General features: G+C 54.8%; 1 protein-coding gene across 1 annotated transcript; it reads left to right on the top strand.

Annotated features, from left to right (window-relative positions):
• The first annotated feature begins 203 nt into the window (after positions 1-203).
• LOC134805506 (uncharacterized) lies at positions 204-789 on the top strand. The gene is made up of 2 exons (XM_063778798.1): positions 204-652; positions 708-789. The coding sequence occupies exons 1-2, from the start codon at positions 204-206 to the stop codon at positions 787-789; spliced, it is 531 nt and encodes a 176-aa protein (XP_063634868.1).
• The last annotated feature ends 15,939 nt before the right edge of the window (positions 790-16,728 follow it).

The following is a 16,728-nucleotide window of genomic DNA, read 5'->3' as shown; positions in this document are numbered from 1 at the left end:
GCTGGAAAGGAGAGAGAGGAGAGAGGAGAGACGTTGGGCAAAGAGGCGGGTCATAGGGTAGGGAGCAAGAGCTGTTCTGCTCCACCCAAGAGAACGAAGACAAAGGCTGGCGATGGCTCCCGGGTCTCCTCGCAGCCTGTCCACCCATCCACTACTACTGTGGACGAGACTCAGGGGGTTTCAGAAATGGACGCCAGTTAAATATGGCCATCCAAGTTCTGCAGGCGAATCTTAATCACTGCGCCAGGGCTCAGGACCTTCTGTTCCAGAGTATGGCGCAGTGGTTAATAAATATAGCAGTGATAGCGGAGCCATACACTGTTCCTGCCAGAGCAGAATGGGTCGGGGACCTAGACAGTACTGTGGCCCTGGTGTCGCGGAGCGCAACTAGCTCCCCACCTTTTCAAGGCGTCGTAAGGGGTCACGGTTTTGTGGCGGCAACATATGAGAAGATTGCTGTTGTTGGTGCCTACTTCTCGCCCAACGATAGTCTAGCGAATTTTGAGCAGTTCCTCGTGGAAGTGGGTGCCATAGTCAGACAGCTGCACCCGACACCTGTTCTATTTGCCGGAGATTTAAATGCAAAGTCCAGGGAGTGGGGTTCTCGGGTAACAGATCCTTTTGGGCAGTGCCTGGAGGAATGGGCTGTTGCGTACGGACTGGCTGTGATAAATCGGGGGACCGTGAACACATGTGTGCGGCAACAGGGGGGCTCAATTGTCGACGTTACGTTTGCGAGCGCTCCTCTGGCACGGCGTGTTAACGACTGGAAATGTTTGGAGGATGTAGAGACCCTTTCGGACCATCGCTACATTAGGTTCAATATTTCCACACCCACGACCGTGTCAATAAGCCCTAGAAGTCTTCCAAGGGGGAACAACCCTCGATGGGCGCTAAAACGACTGGACCGTGAAGTGCTGGAGGAGGCGGCCCTCGTTAAGGCCTGGCTGCCGGCACCCGAAGGTTCTTTGGACGTCGAAGTTGAAGCCTCATGGCTAAGGGATGCCATGACTGACACCTGTGATGCTGCCATGCCACGAGCGGGGCCCTTTCTTCCAAAACGCCAAGTGTATTGGTGGTCCGCAGAATTGGCACAACTGCGAGAATCGTGTATCGCAGCGCGACGCCAGTACACAAGGAGTCGCAGGCGGCAACGGCGAGATGCTAACGAGGAGGCACAGCTCTATGCAACTTACAGAGAGCTAGCTGTCTCTCTTAAGACGGCTATTGGTCGAGCTAAAGACCGGGCTGAGAAGGAGATGCTGGAGAGTCTCAATAACGATCCTTGGGGGAGACCATATAAGATGGTGAGGAGTAAACTCCGACCATGGACACCCCCGCTGACACAGACTCTTCAGCCCCAACTCTTGCAGCGGGTGGTAAACACTCTCTTCCCGGATACACCGGAGTTCATACCACCCCCAATGGCGCCGATTGATGCAGGTGCAGATGATACCGACGTACCAGAGGTCACTGAGGGCGAACTTGGTGCCGCTGTGCTCCGGATAAATAAAAATAAAGCGCCAGGCCCCGATGGCATACCAGGCCGTGCTTGGGTGCTAGCAATAGGTCCTCTTGGACCCCGGGTGAGAGCACTCTTCAGCGCATGTTTCGAACAGGGTCGGTTTCCACGGATGTGGAAAACAGGGAAACTGGTCCTTATTCAAAAGATGGGACGTCCGGCCGACTCATCATCGGCTTATCGACCGATCGTCTTACTCGACGAGGTGAGTAAACTTTTCGAGCGTATCATCTCGCTTCGCCTCCTCAAGCACCTCGAAAATGTGGGGCCAAATCTTAGCCAAAATCAGTTCGGCTTTCGTCACTGCCGATCCACAATTGACGCGATCGCCAGAGTTAAGACCCTGAGAGAGGAGGCAGTGTCCCAAGGTGGGGTGGTCCTCGCAGTGTCGTTGGACATATCGAACGCATTTAACACTCTGCCTTGGGGGTGCATTAAGGAAGCACTCAGATACCATGCGGTGCCGAGGTATTTGCGCAACATTATCGAGGCGTACTTATCAGAGAGGGCTGTCAAGTACCCGGTGCCAAATGATAACGGATGGGGTCTGAAAATCATGTCATGCGGTGTTCCGCAGGGGTCGGTACTGGGACCACTCCTGTGGAATATTGGGTATGACTGGGTGCTGCGTGGCAGAAATCTTCCGGGGATTGAACTGACGTGCTATGCCGACGACACTCTCATTTCAGCGAAGGCTAGCACGTTCAGGGAGGCGTCGCTAAGGGCTACGGCGGGAGTAGCCCAAGTGGTAACAAGGATCCGTAGGTTGGGTCTAGAGGTTGCTCTTCATAAGTCGGAGGCCATCTGCTTTCATGGACCTAGAAAAGCACCTCCAGCTGGCGCTCAGCTTGTAGTAAGTGGAGTTCCCATCGGCGTTGGGTCGACGATGAAATATCTGGGACTCGTCCTCGACAGCCGGTGGAACTTTAAGGAGCACTTTAAGCGCCTGACTCCTAGGCTTCTAGGAGCAGCCGGTGCGCTTAGCCGACTCCTACCAAACATGGGGGGGCCAAATGTAGGCTGCCGCAGTCTATACACGATGGTAGTGAGGTCGATGGCCCTGTACGGTGCACCCATTTGGGTAGATGCCCTTAGCGCCGAAAACCAAATACTTCTACGAAGACCTCAAAGGATCATGGCGATAAGGGCCATCAGAGGATATCGCACCATCTCCAGTGATGCGGCATGCGCCTTGGCCGGGACCCCGCCCTGGGATCTGGAGGCAAAAGCACTGGCGACCATATATAGGCGGATTTCGGAATCTCGAGCCAGAGATCAGGAGCCTATGCTCGAAGAGGTGAAGCGCTGGCGGACGAATGCTCGCGTTGTCGTTCTCCGAAAATGGGGTGAGAGGCTAAGGAATCCATGCGCCGGTCACTGGACAGCCGGAGCTATCCAGCCTGTCCTTAAAGAATGGGTCGGTAGACAGCACGGTGTGGTGTCTTTCCATCTCGCACAGGTACTCTCGGGCCATGGGTGCTTTGGCAAGTACCTGTGCGAGAAGTCTAAACGGGAGCCAACGCCAGCGTGTCACCACTGCAACAGTGCAGAAGATACAGCGCAGCACACGCTGGCGGACTGCCCAAGTTGGGTAGCGCCGCGCAATAATTTAGTTGCGACAATTGGGGCTGATCTGTCGTTGCCGACCGACGTAAAGGCAATGACAGAAAACAAACGATGCTGGAAAGCTATGACCACCTTCTGCGAGGTGGTCATGACCCAAAAAGAAGCGGCGGAGCGCGCGCGAGAAGAGGATGTAGATGCTCACCCGCTGCGGCGCAAAAGAGCAAGGCGGAGGCGGGTCGCCCATGACCGCCGCCTGCCGCCTTAATGAAGACCTTTGGGTGGCAGTCAAGGGGACGACAGCCATCCGATTGAAACTAGGTCCTCGAGGCGAAGGGTGTGCTAAAACCAAATCACGCCCCAAATGCCGGTAGGGAAATCAATTTCCCGGAGATGGGGCTTAACAGCCAGCCGCTGCGAGGCCATGGTAGTGTACACAGATTGTTCCCGTGGCCTCGCCTTACAGCACCGTGGTGACAAACAGGTGGTTTTAGTGGGTAGACCGGATTCTCGTGGGAGTCCCACATAACCACCCGGGTGTCCCCGCGCCTGGGTGGTATGCGTAATGCATTTCCCCTGTATAAAAAAAAAAAAAAAAAAAAAAGGTTAGGTTAGGTTAGGTTAGGTTAGGTTAGGTTGGGGTGCTACGGGGTGCTACGGACAGGAAACCTCCCAGAGTGCCAGGTCCCTTCTCATTCCTCTTGATCCGGTTGATCTGGGGGTAAGGGAAGGGCTCCTGGACGGTGCACCCCGGGGGCAACGGTAAGTAATCTCTTGGTTTCCAAGTTGTTGCTTATCGGTGCTGCCAATGTCCTGTCACGGGGGGGAGGCCTTTTGGCCTGACGGCTTTGAATGGTAATGTTTGAAAGGTATGTTTTGAGAGAGACTAATGACTGAATGGAATGTTTAAATGTTTTCGGGCCGTATAGTATTGATGGATGGTTGGTAGTCTCTAATGAGACTACGTAGGGGAGTCTACGCCAGCTCGCCTTGAATCCCGCATCCCGCAGCACTTTCCCAACGACCCCCATCTTTGGCGGTATGGGGTACGGGTAGTGTTTGTGGCGCGGAGGGCTTGCCTTCATTGGCCGGCCCGCGGGAAGGAAAACCCTTTAACACCCGACAGCGAAGTCGTTAAAACCTCTAGATACCAGGTGCCCTCTAGAGTACATAGCCCACTGCGTTTCGGGATGAGCGTTACCCGCCAGTGAATTATATATCGTCTCATACTCGTGGGAATTTTATGGAAAATTTAAATAAAAACAAAAATCGTAATGAAGAAGAAACAAGTTTAAGGCAGAAAGGTGGGAATCCGCCACAACGAGACCGAAAAGGTCGGTTCGTCCGCGACACGGCAAATGAATCGCAGGAGCCAACGGTGTCCCCAAGAACAGTGTCCTCTTTGGGGAATGGGGAACCAGAAGTTTTTGCAAGGGCAGAGACCCGAAGATCGCTCCCGGATCTAAGAGTGCCTCTTATCCGTTGTGATGGAGAGCTAGGGTCCACAATTCCAGCTCCTCCGTCAAAAACAAAAGAGGTAGATGCCCTCCTGGGTGCCAAAGGGGTGGACATAGAGTCTGACGCAGGGAGTCTTGTATCTGCGTCAGCTTTTGAGGACTCCGTCCTCCAACTCGGAGGCGATCACGTAGAGTCGGACACGGCGATGAGCTGTTACGAGTCTGTCAGTAATGTTAGGCGTTTCTGGCGGAAACGTGGCCTCAGTGAATCGGGTTCTGACTCTGAGGAGGCCACTGAGAATAACAAGCAGTCCACGAGCCAATCAAAGAGAGGTCGCGGTCGTCCTCCTTCCACTGGGCATTACGTTGGACTTGCCAAAGCCAAAGAGGAGTATAACCGCGCCATGAGAGAGGAAATGCGTTTGAGGGCAGAAGAAGAAGTGGCTGGCATAAAGCTGCCCTTTTCTACTCGTAGTCAGTCGGGCGGCCTAAGTTCTAGTTCGGTCCTGCCCTGTGCACAAGACAATCTTTCTGCGGCTGCGCTCTCTCAGCGAGTGCAGACAAGCCTGGATGCAATATCCTTGGTTGCCAAAAACTCCAGCAATTTGAAAGGCACCTTTGTAAAGGCCCTGAAGGAGGCGGCAGTGTCAATCAAAGAGACATTTGAGTGCCTTTTGGAGCGCTCTACTTCAGAGGAGACGAGGCGTCTGCAGGCGCAAAACGATAGCCTGCGCGCTCAATTGACTGAACTCAAGGCTGAAATGGCTCAGCTGAGAGCAGACTTTCGGGACCAATTCAAGGTTCCAGTTCCGGTCTCGGCTCCGTTAAAACCAACGGAGAATACACAGTCAACTAGCAGCTCTAGCAAGGAGGATACAGGTACAGGGTCTCTCAATTTGGAAAACATGATGTGTGTGATGACCAAAAAGATTGGGCTGATGTTGGACGCGAGGCTGGGAGCCTTAGAGTTAGGGGGCAGGCTACTGCCAGCCCAACCGATGCGGCCCCCGCTGGCTGCCGACTTGAGGCGTCAAAATGAGAGGGTCACTTACCATACCCAGGAGCTTGAACTCGCTCCCGAGCCGGCTCCAAAACGAGGTCCTCCAAATTTGACGGTAGAACCTAAGAAGGGGCAAAAGAAGAGAAAGAATAGGAATAAGGCCACCCTTGCAGCAGCTGAAGCCGCCGCGGCTTGCGCACGCTCATCATCTGTTCCTCGGTCTCTGCCTTCAGCCCCCTTGGCCATGGATAAAGCATGGAATAAGGCAGTTGGAGGGAAGAAAAATAACAAGACGGTTAATTCTCGCTCTGCTATTCAATCGCAGCAGGGGAATGATGTGCAAGTTCAACACCAGGGGCAGGCTCCACCACGGTCGCAAAGACAAGAGGCTCGCAAACTGCGACCGCCCCGATCCTCTGCTGTGGTTTTGTCCTTACAACCGGAGGCTGAAGAGCAGGGAATCAGTTATAAGGATGTGTTAGCTACAGCTAAAGCAAAAGTAGATTTGGCGGATCTAGATATACAGTCGATCCGTTTTAAAGTTGCAGCTACAGGCGCCAGACTCCTGGAGATACCGGGGGCCTCCAGTGGGCCTAAGGCGGACAGACTCGCTGAGAAACTTTGTCAGCTGTTCAAATCCGAGATGGTCAAGGTGTCACGGCCTACAAAATGCGTGGAATTGCGAGTATCTGGCCTGGATGACTCAGTGTCTGTGGAGGACATCGCTGCGGCGATTGCGCAGGCCGGCGGTTGTGCGGTCCAGGAGGTCAGAGTGGGAGAAATTAAATCGGACCCCTGGAGCCTAGGTTCTGCGTGGGTTCGTTGTCCAGTCGCTGCGGCCAAAAAAGTGGCTGGAAAGGAGAGACTGCTGGTGGGCTGGGTGTCGGCGCAAGTCAAGTTGCTGGAAGCGCGCGCCCAAAGATGTTACCGGTGCTTGGAGTCGGGCCATGTTAGGGCGCAGTGTCCTTCTGAAATTGACAGGTCCGGTCTGTGCTACCGTTGTGGCCAGCCAGGTCACAAGGCGAGAGATTGCTCGGCGACGCCACACTGCACTGTCTGTGCAGTGCTGGGAAAAGACGCGAATCATAGGACAGGAAGCAAGAGCTGTACTGCCCCACCCAAGGGACCGAAGACAAAGGCTGGCGATGGCTCCCGGGCCTCCTCGCAGCCTGTCCGCTCGTCCACTTCGACTGTGGACGGGACTCAGGGGGTTGCTGGTATGGATACAAATTAATATGGCCATCAAATTTCTTCAGACGAATCTTAACCACTGCGTTAGGGCTCAGGACCTCTTATTCCAGAGTATGGCGCAGTGGTCAATAAATATAGCAGTGGTAGCGGAGCCATACTCTGTTTCTGCTCAAGCGGGATGGGTTGGGGACCTGGATAAAACTGTGGCCCTGGTGTCGCGGGGCACTGCTGGCTCCCCACCTTTTCAAGGCGTCATAAAGGGTCATGGTTTTGTGGCGGCAACCTGCGGAAACATTGCAGTTGTTGGCGTCTACTTCTCTCCCAACGATAGTTTGGCGGATTTTGAACAGTTTCTCGTAACAGTGGGTGCTATTGTTAGGCAGTTGCACCCTACGCCTGTTTTAGTAGCCGGAGATTTCAATGCAAAGTCTAGGGCTTGGGGGTGTCCAGCAACGAATCCGAAAGGCGCAACTCTGGAGGAGTGGGCGGTCGCCACTGGCTTGGTGGTCATTAACCGGGGTTCAGAAAATACGTGCGTGCGGCAACAGGGTGGATCTATCGTGGACATTACATTTTCGAGTGCCTCCCTGGCGCGCCGTATTCAGGGCTGGGAGGTCATGGTGGGAGTGGAGACGCTGTCAGATCACCGGTACATTCGGTTTGATATTGACCCACTCATCTCAAACAACGCAAGGCTGAATGGCCCAGTCAGGACTGGCCCTAGGTGGGCGTTCACCAAACTTGACCGGGAACTTCTGAAAGAGGCAGCGATCGTAGAGACGTGGCTGCCTGTCCCAGATGAAGCTGTGGTGGTAGAGTCCGAAGCGTCCCAAATCCGGGAGGCCATGGTGCGAATTTGTGATGTGGCGATGCCTCGGGCCAAGTCTCTACCGCATAGACGATGCGTGTACTGGTGGACATCCGAGCTCGCGCAAATACGCAGCTCCTGTGTAGCTGCACGGCGTCGGTATATGCGTCAAAGAAGGCGCAGGCAGCGAGATGAAAACGAGGAACGCCGTTTATATGAGGCCTACAAGACGTCCAAACAGGAGTTTTCTGTGGCTATCGGGCATGCAATTGAGGCGAGTCGTGCTGAATTCCTGGAGACCTTAAATAATGATCCGTGGGGAAGACCCTACAAACTCATCCGGAACAAGTTGCGCCCCTGGGCGCCTCCGCTGACTCAAACACTTCAGCCGGAGCTTGTAACGCGCGTAGTTGCTGGGCTATTCCCTGAAAGGGGACCTCACCAGCCGCCTATCATGGCACCGCCAACGGTGGGGCTAAGAGAGGAGGATATCGTTCCACCTGTTCTTCCCGAAGAGCTGGCCGTGGCGGTTTACCGGCTGCGTGGCAAGAACACGGCCCCAGGGCCTGACGGCATTCCGGGCCGTGCATGGGTCTTGGCTATGGAAGCGTTAGAACCGAGGCTGCTGCGTCTTTTGACCGCTTGCCTGGAACAGGGTTGCTTCCCGAAGGAGTGGAAGTCTGGAAAGTTAGTACTGCTCAGAAAGGAGGGACGACCGATGGACTCTCCGTCTGGTTACCGGCCGATAGTTTTGCTGGATGAGGTGGGCAAGCTCTCTGAGCGAATAATCGCTGCACGCCTCATCAAGCACATGGAAAGAGAGGGGCCGGACTTGGCCGACTGCCAATTTGGGTTCCGCAGGAACCGGTCAACTGTCGATGCAATTCTACGGGTCAAATCAATGGCACACGAGGCTGTGACGCAGGGAAATGTCCTCTTGGCGGTGTCATTGGACATCGCTAATGCTTTCAACACCCTGCCCTGGAACACAATAAAGGAATCGTTGCGATACCATCAAGTACCCCTTCACTTGTTCCGCATCATTGAAGCTTATCTCAGTGAGAGGTTCGTCACCTGGCCTGGGCAGCAGGTATGGGGGGAGAGGGCAATGTCCTGTGGGGTCCCGCAGGGGTCGGTCTTGGGTCCACTCTTGTGGAATATAGGCTACAACTGGGTTCTAAGGGGGGAAAACTTGCGTGGAGTCAACGTCATCTGCTACGCCGATGATACGCTTGTGACGGCCAAGGGTCCCAATTACCGTGATGCAGCCATATTAGCTACAGCGGCAGTTGCCCATTGTGTGGGCAAGATCAGAAGTCTGGGCCTCGAGGTGGCTCTAGCGAAGTCCGAAGCCATATGTTTCTATGGTCCACGGAAAGCTCCCCCAGCTGGGGTGGCTATAGTGGTGGGAGGAGTCCCGATTGCCGTCATGCCATCACTGCTCTACCTTGGTGTCGTGCTTGACAGCAAGTGGAATTTCTGTGCGCATTTTGAGCGCCTGGCACCCAAGTTGTTGCGCGCTGCATCTGCCCTTGGGCGTATACTGCCAAACCTGGGAGGGCCCAAGGCTTCATGCCGCCGCCTCTACATGGGCGTGGTGCGATCGATGGCACTCTATGGTGCCCCAGTTTGGGCAAATGCTCTTAATAGACCAAATATCGCTCGGTTACGCCAACCGCAGAGAGCAATAGCTGTAAGGGTTATAAGAGGATACCGTACGATAAGCACGGAGGCCGCGTGCGTTCTAGCCTGCTCTCTGCCTTGGGACTTGGACGCGAAGGTCCTCGCGACCCTATACCTGTGGCGCGGGGACGTGCGGGACCGGGGTGAGGTGCTGGCTCCGGAGGAATTGAAGAAGCGGCGTGTTGAGCTGCAGCAGGAGGCGGTTGATGAGTGGCAGCTGCGGCTGGTTCGGCCTAGGGCGGGCATCCGCACCATTGAAGCTATCCAACCTAGTCTTCACGAATGGATTGGAAGGGATTTTGGGGTCCTAACATTCAGGCTCACGCAGTTGCTGTCAGGGCATGGCTGCTTTGGCAAGTACCTGCACCAACAAGCCAAAAGGGAGCCGACCCCGGGATGTCATGAGTGCGGAGCACATGAAGACTCCGCCCAGCACACGTTGGCGGAGTGCCCGGTCTGGGCTGTAGAAAGAGAGGAAGTAATTGCCCGTACTGGGCAAGATTTGTCGCTGCCGGCCGTAGTGCAAGCTATGCTCTCCGGCGAAGAGGTGTGGCAGACAATGCTAGAATTCTCAGAATACGTCATGGCCGGGAAAGAGGCGGCGGAGCGCGAGCGGGAGATTCAGGCCGAGACTGACCCTATGCGCCGACGTAGAATGAGACGCAGGCGTGCTGCGCACGACAGACGCTTGCCACCTTAGCATAGACCTCCGGGTGTCAGATACGGGGGCGTCTGACATCCATAGGAAAGAGGTCCTCGGGTAGGAGGCGTGACAAGTGTTCGGATACGCACTTAATGGAGGTTTTACTTGTGATGGGTCCTGATGGACTGTTGCTGGCGGAGTCGTGGATGAGTGACGCCGCGTGCCCGTAACTCCGCCCTAAGGCACCGAGGCGACAGACAGGGGTTTTAGTGGGTACACCGGATTCTCGTGGGAGTCCCACATAACCACCCGGGTGTCCCCGCGCCCGGGTGGTATGCGTAATGCATTTCCCCTGTATAAAAAAAAAAAAAAAAAAAAAAAAAAAAAAAAAAGGTTGGGGTGCTACGGACAGGAAACCTCCCAGAGTGCCAGGTCCCTTCTCATTCCTCTTGATCCGGTTGATCTGGGGGTAAGGGAAGGGCTCCTGGACGGTGCACCCCGGGGGCAACGGTAAGTAATCTCTTGGTTTCCAAGTTATTGCTTATCGGTGCTGCCAATGTCCTGTCACGGGGGGGTGGCCTTTTGGCCTGACGGCTTTGAATGGTAATGTTTGAAAGGTATGTTTTGAGAGAGACTAATGACTGAATGGAATGTTTAAATGTTTTCGGGCCGTATAGTATTGATGGTTGGTTGGTAGTCTTTAATGAGACTACGTAGGGGAGTCTACGCCAGCTCGCCTTGAATCCCGCATCCCGCAGCACTTTCCCAACGACCCCCATCTTTGGCGGTATGGGGTACGGGTAGTGTTTGTGGCGCGGAGGGCTTGCCTTCATTGGCCGGCCCGCGGGAAGGAAAACCCTTTAACACCCGACAGCGAAGTCGTTAAAACCTCTAGATACCAGGTGCCCTCTAGAGTACATAGCCCACTGCGTTTCGGGATGAGCGTTACCCGCCAGTGAATTATATATCGTCTCATACTCGTGGGAATTTTATGAAAAATTTAAATAAAAACAAAAATCGTAATGAAGAAGAAACAAGTTTAAGGCAGAAAGGTGGGAATCCGCCACAACGAGACCGGAAAGGTCGGTTCGTCCGCGACACGGCAAATGAATCGCAGGAGCCAACGGCAGCGGTGTCCCCAAGAACAGTGTCCTCTTTGGGGAATGGGGAACCAGTAGTTTTTGCAAGGGCAGAGACCCGAAGATCGCTCCCGGATCTAAGAGTGCCTCTCACCCGTTGTGACGGGGAGCAAGGGTCCACAATTTCAGCTCCTCCGTCAAAAACAAGAGAAATGGTCGCTAGTCTGGGTGCCAAAGGGGTGGACATAGAGTCTGATGCAGGGAGTCTTGTATCTGCGTCAGCTTTTGACGACTCCGTCCTCCAACTCGGAGGCGATCACGTAGAGTCGGACACGGCGATGAGCTGTTACGAGTCTGTCAGTGATGATAGGCGTTTTAGGCGTTTCTGGCGGAAACGTGGCCTCAGTGACTCGGGTTCTGACTCTGAGGAGGCCACTGAGAATAAGAAGCAGTCCACGAGCCAATCAAAGAGAGGTCGCGGTCGTCCTCCTTCCACTGGGCATTACGTTGGACTTTCCAAAGCCAAAGAGGAGTATAACCGCGCCATGAGAGAGGAAATGCGTTTGAGGGCAGAAGAAGAAGTGGCTGGCATAAAGCTGCCTTTTTCTACTCGTAGTCAGTCGGGCGGCCTAAGTTCTAGTTCGGTCCTGCCCTGTGCACAAGACAATCTTTCTGCGGCTGCGCTCTCTCAGCGAGTGCAGACAAGCCTGGATGCAATATCCTTGGTTGCCAAAAACTCCGGCAATTTGAAAGGCACCTTTGTAAAGGCCCTGAAGGAGGCGGCAGTGTCAATCAAAGAGACATTTGAGTGCCTTTTGGAGCGCTCTACTTCAGAGGAGACGAGGCGTCTGCAGGCGCAAAACGATAGCCTGCGCGCTCAATTGACTGAACTCAAGGCTGAAATGGCCCAGCTGAGAGCAGACTTTCGGGACCAATTCAAGGTTCCAGTTCCGGTCTCGGCTCCGTTAAAACCAACGGAGAATACACAGTCAACTAGTAGCTCTAGCAAGGAGGATACAGGTACAGGGTCTCTCAATTTGGAAAACATGATGTGTGTGATGACCAAAAAGATTGGGCTGATGTTGGACGCGAGGCTGGGAGCCTTAGAGTTAGAGGGCAGGCTACTGCCAGCCCAACCGATGCGGCCCCCGCTGGCTGCCGACTTGAGGCGTCAAAATGAGAGGGTCACTTACCATACCCAGGAGCTTGAACCCGCTCCCGAGCCGGCTCCAAAACGAGGTCCTCCAAATTTGACGGAAGAACCTAAGAAGGGGCAAAAGAAGAGAAAGAATAAGAATAAGGCAACCCTTGCTGCAGCTGAAGCCGCCGCGGCTCGCGCACGCTCATCATCTATTCCTCGGTCTCTGCCTTCAGCCCCCTTGGCCATGGATAAAGCATGGAATAAGGCAGTTGGAGGGAAGAAAATTAACAAAACTGTTAATCCTCGCTCTGCTATTCAATCTCAGCAGGGGAATGATGTGCAAGTTCAACACCAGGGGCAGGCTCCACCACGGTCGCAAAGACAAGAGGCTCGCAAACTGCGACCTCCCCGATCCTCTGCTGTGGTTTTGTCCTTACAACCGGAGGCTGAAGAGCAGGGAATCAGTTATAAGGATGTGTTAGCTACAGCTAAAGCAAAAGTAGATTTGGCGGATCTAGATATACAGTCGATCCGTTTTAAAGTTGCAGCTACAGGCGCCAGACTTTTGGAGATACCGGGGACCTCCAGTGGGCCTAAGGCGGACAAACTCGCTGAAAAACTTTGTCAGCTGTTCAAATCCGAGATGGTCAAGGTGTCACGGCCTACAAAATGCGTGGAATTGCGAGTATCTGGCCTGGATGACTCAGTGTCTGTGGAGGACATCGCTGCGGCGATTGCGCAGGCCGGCGGTTGTGCGGTCCAGGAGGTCAGAGTGGGAGAAATAAAATCAGACCCCTGGAGCCTAGGTTCTGCGTGGGTTCGTTGTCCTGTCGCTGCGGCCAAAACAGTGGCTGGAAAGGAGAGACTGCTGGTGGGCTGAGTGTCGGCGCAAGTCAAGTTGCTGGAACCGCGCGCCCAAAGATGTTACCGGTGCTTGGAGTCGGGCCATGTTAGGGCGCAGTGTCCTTCTGAAATTGACAGGTCCGGTCTGTGCTACCGTTGTGGCCAGCCAGGTCACAAGGCGAGAGATTGCTCGGCGACGCCACACTGCACTGTCTGTGCAGTGCTGGGAAAAGACGCGAATCATAGGACAGGAAGCAAGAGCTGTACTGCCCCACCCAAGAGACCGAAGACAAAGGCTGGCGATGGCTCCCGGGCCTCCTCGCAGCCTGTCCGCTCGTCCACTTCGACTGTGGACGGGACTCAGGGGGTTGCTGGTATGGATACAAATTAATATGGCCATCAAATTTCTTCAGACGAATCTTAACCACTGCGTTAGGGCTCAGGACCTCTTATTCCAGAGTATGGCGCAGTGGTCAATAAATATAGCAGTGGTAGCGGAGCCATACTCTGTTTCTGCTCAAGCAGGATGGGTTGGGGACCTGGATAAAACTGTGGCCCTGGTGTCGCGGGGCACTGCTGGCTCCCCACCTTTTCAAGGCGTCATAAAGGGTCATGGTTTTGTGGCGGCAACCTGCGGAAACATTGCAGTTGTTGGCGTCTACTTCTCTCCCAACGATAGTTTGGCGGATTTTGAACAGTTTCTCGTAACAGTGGGTGCTATTGTTAGGCAGTTGCACCCTACGCCTGTTTTAGTAGCCGGAAATTTCAATGCCAAGTCTAGGGCTTGGGGGTGTCCAGCAACGAATCCGAAAGGCGCAACTCTGGAGGAGTGGGCGGTCGCCACTGGCTTGGTGGTCATTAACCGGGGTTCAGAAAATACGTGCGTGCGGCAACAGGGTGGATCTATCGTGGACATTACATTTTCGAGTGCCTCCCTGGCGCGCCGTATTCAGGGCTGGGAGGTCATGGTGGGAGTGGAGACGCTGTCAGATCACCGGTATATTCGGTTTGATATTGACCCACTCATCTCAAACAACGCAAGGCTGAATGGCCCAGTCAGGACTGGCCCTAGGTGGGCGTTCACCAAACTTGACCGGGAACTTCTGAAAGAGGCAGCGATCGTAGAGACGTGGCTGCCTGTCCCGGATGAAGCTGTGGTGGTAGAATCCGAAGCGTCCCAAATCCGGGAGGCCATGGTGCGAATTTGTGATGTGGCGATGCCTCGGGCCAAGTCTCTACCGCATAGACGATGCGTGTACTGGTGGACATCCGAGCTCGCGCAAATACGCAGCTCCTGTGTAGCTGCACGGCGTCGGTATATGCGTCAAAGAAGGCGCAGGCAGCGAGATGAAAACGAGGAACGCCGTTTATATGAGGCCTACAAGACGTCCAAACAGGAGTTTTCTGTGGCTATCGGACATGCAATTGAAGCGAGTCGTGCTGAATTCCTGGAGACCTTAAATAATGATCCGTGGGGAAGACCCTACAAACTCATCCGGAACAAGTTGCGCCCCTGGGCGCCTCCGCTGACTCAAACACTTCAGCCGGAGCTTGTTACGCGCGTAGTTGCTGGGCTATTTCCTGAAAGGGGACCTCACCAGCCGCCTATCATGGCACCGCCAACGGTGGGGCTAAGAGAGGAGGTTATCGTTCCACCAGTTCTTCCCGACGAGCTGGCCGTGGCGGTTTTCCGGCTACGTGGCAAGAACACGGCCCCAGGGCCTGACGGCATTCCGGGCCGTGCATGGGTCTTGGCTATGGAAGCGTTGGAACCGAGGCTGCTGCGTCTTTTGACCGCTTGCCTGGAACAGGGTTGCTTCCCGAAGGAGTGGAAGTCTGGGAAGTTAGTGCTGCTCAGAAAGGAGGGACGACCGATGGACTCTCCGTCTGGTTACCGGCCGATAGTTTTGCTGGATGAGGTGGGCAAGCTCTTTGAGCGAATAATCGCTGCACGCCTCATCAAGCACATGGAAAGAGAGGGGCCGGACTTGGCCGACTGCCAATTTGGGTTCCGCAGGAACCGGTCAACTGTCGATGCAATTCTACGGGTCAAATCAATGGCACACGAGGCTGTGACGCAGGGAAATGTCGTCTTGGCGGTGTCATTGGACATCGCTAATGCTTTCAACACCCTGCCCTGGAACACAATAAAGGAATCGTTACGATACCATCAAGTACCCCTTCACTTGTTCCGCATCATTGAAGCTTATCTCAGTGAGAGGTTCGTCACCTGGCCTGGGCAGCAGGTATGGGGGGAGAGGGCAATGTCCTGTGGGGTCCCGCAGGGGTCGGTCTTGGGTCCACTCTTGTGGAATATAGGCTACAACTGGGTTCTAAGGGGGGAAAACTTGCGTGGAGTCAACGTCATCTGCTACGCCGATGATACGCTTGTGACGGCCAAGGGTCCCAATTACCGTGATGCAGCCATATTAGCTACAGCGGCAGTTGCCCATTGCGTGGGCAAGATCAGAAGTCTGGGCCTCGAGGTGGCTCTAGCGAAGTCCGAAGCCATATGTTTCTATGGTCCACGGAAAGCTCCCCCAGCTGGGGCGGCTATAGTGGTGGGAGGAGTCCCGATTGCCGTGATGCCATCACTGCTCTACCTTGGTGTCGTGCTTGACAGCAAGTGGAATTTCTGTGCGCATTTTGAGCGCCTGGCACCCAAGTTGTTGTGCGCTGCATCTGCCCTTGGGCGTATACTGCCAAACCTGGGAGGGCCCAAGGCTTCATGCCGCCGCCTCTACATGGGCGTGGTGCGATCGATGGCACTCTATGGTGCCCCAGTGTGGGCAAATGCTCTTAATAGACTAAATATCTCTCGGTTACGCCGACCGCAGAGAGCAATAGCTGTAAGGGTTATAAGAGGATACCGTACGATAAGCACGGAGGCCGCGTGCGTTCTAGCCTGCTCTCTGCCTTGGGACTTGGACGCGAAGGTCCTCGCGACCCTATACCTGTGGCGCGGGGAGGTGCGGGACCGGGGTGAGGTGCTGGCTCCGGAGGAATTGAAGAAGCGGCGTGTTGAGCTGCAGCAGGAGGCGGTTGATGAGTGGCAGCTGCGGCTGGTTCGGCCTAGGGCGGGCATCCGCACCATTGAAGCTATTCAACCTAGTCTTCACGAATGGATTGGAAGGGATTTTGGGGTCCTAACATTCAGGCTCACGCAGTTGCTGTCAGGGCATGGCTGCTTTGGCAAGTACCTGCACCAACAAGCCAAAAGGGAGCCGACCCCGGGATGTCATGAGTGCGGAGCACATGAAGACTCCGCCCAGCACACGTTGGCGGAGTGCCCGGTCTGGGCTGTAGAAAGAGAGGAAGTAATTGCCCGTACTGGGCAAGATTTGTCGCTGCCGGCCGTAGTGCAAGCTATGCTCTCCGGCGAAGAGGTGTGGCAGACAATGCTAGAATTCTCAGAATACGTCATGGCCGGGAAAGAGGCGGCGGAGCGCGAGCGGGAGATTCAGGCCGAGGCTGACCCTATGCGCCGACGTAGAATGAGACGCAGGCGTGCTGTGCACGACAGGCGCTTGCCACCTTAGCATAGACCTCCGGGTGTCAGATACGGGGGCGTCTGACATCCATAGGAAAGAGGTCCTTGGGTAGGAGGCGTGAGAAGTGTTCGGATACGCACTTAATGGAGGTTTTACTTGTGATGGGTCCTGATGGACTGTTGCTGGCGGAGTTGTGGATGAGTGACGCCGCGTGCCCGTAACTCCGCCCTAAGGCACCGAGGCGACAGACAGGGGTTTTAGTGGGTAGACCGGATTCTCGTGGGAGTCCCACATAACCACTCGGGTG

The sequence above is a fragment of the Cydia splendana genome, unplaced genomic scaffold, assembly GCF_910591565.1.
Source record: "Cydia splendana unplaced genomic scaffold, ilCydSple1.2 scaffold_127_ctg1, whole genome shotgun sequence".
Lineage (NCBI taxonomy): Eukaryota > Metazoa > Arthropoda > Insecta > Lepidoptera > Tortricidae > Cydia > Cydia splendana.
Note: the sequence above shows the minus strand (reverse complement) of the source record. Positions and strands in the feature narration are given on the sequence as shown.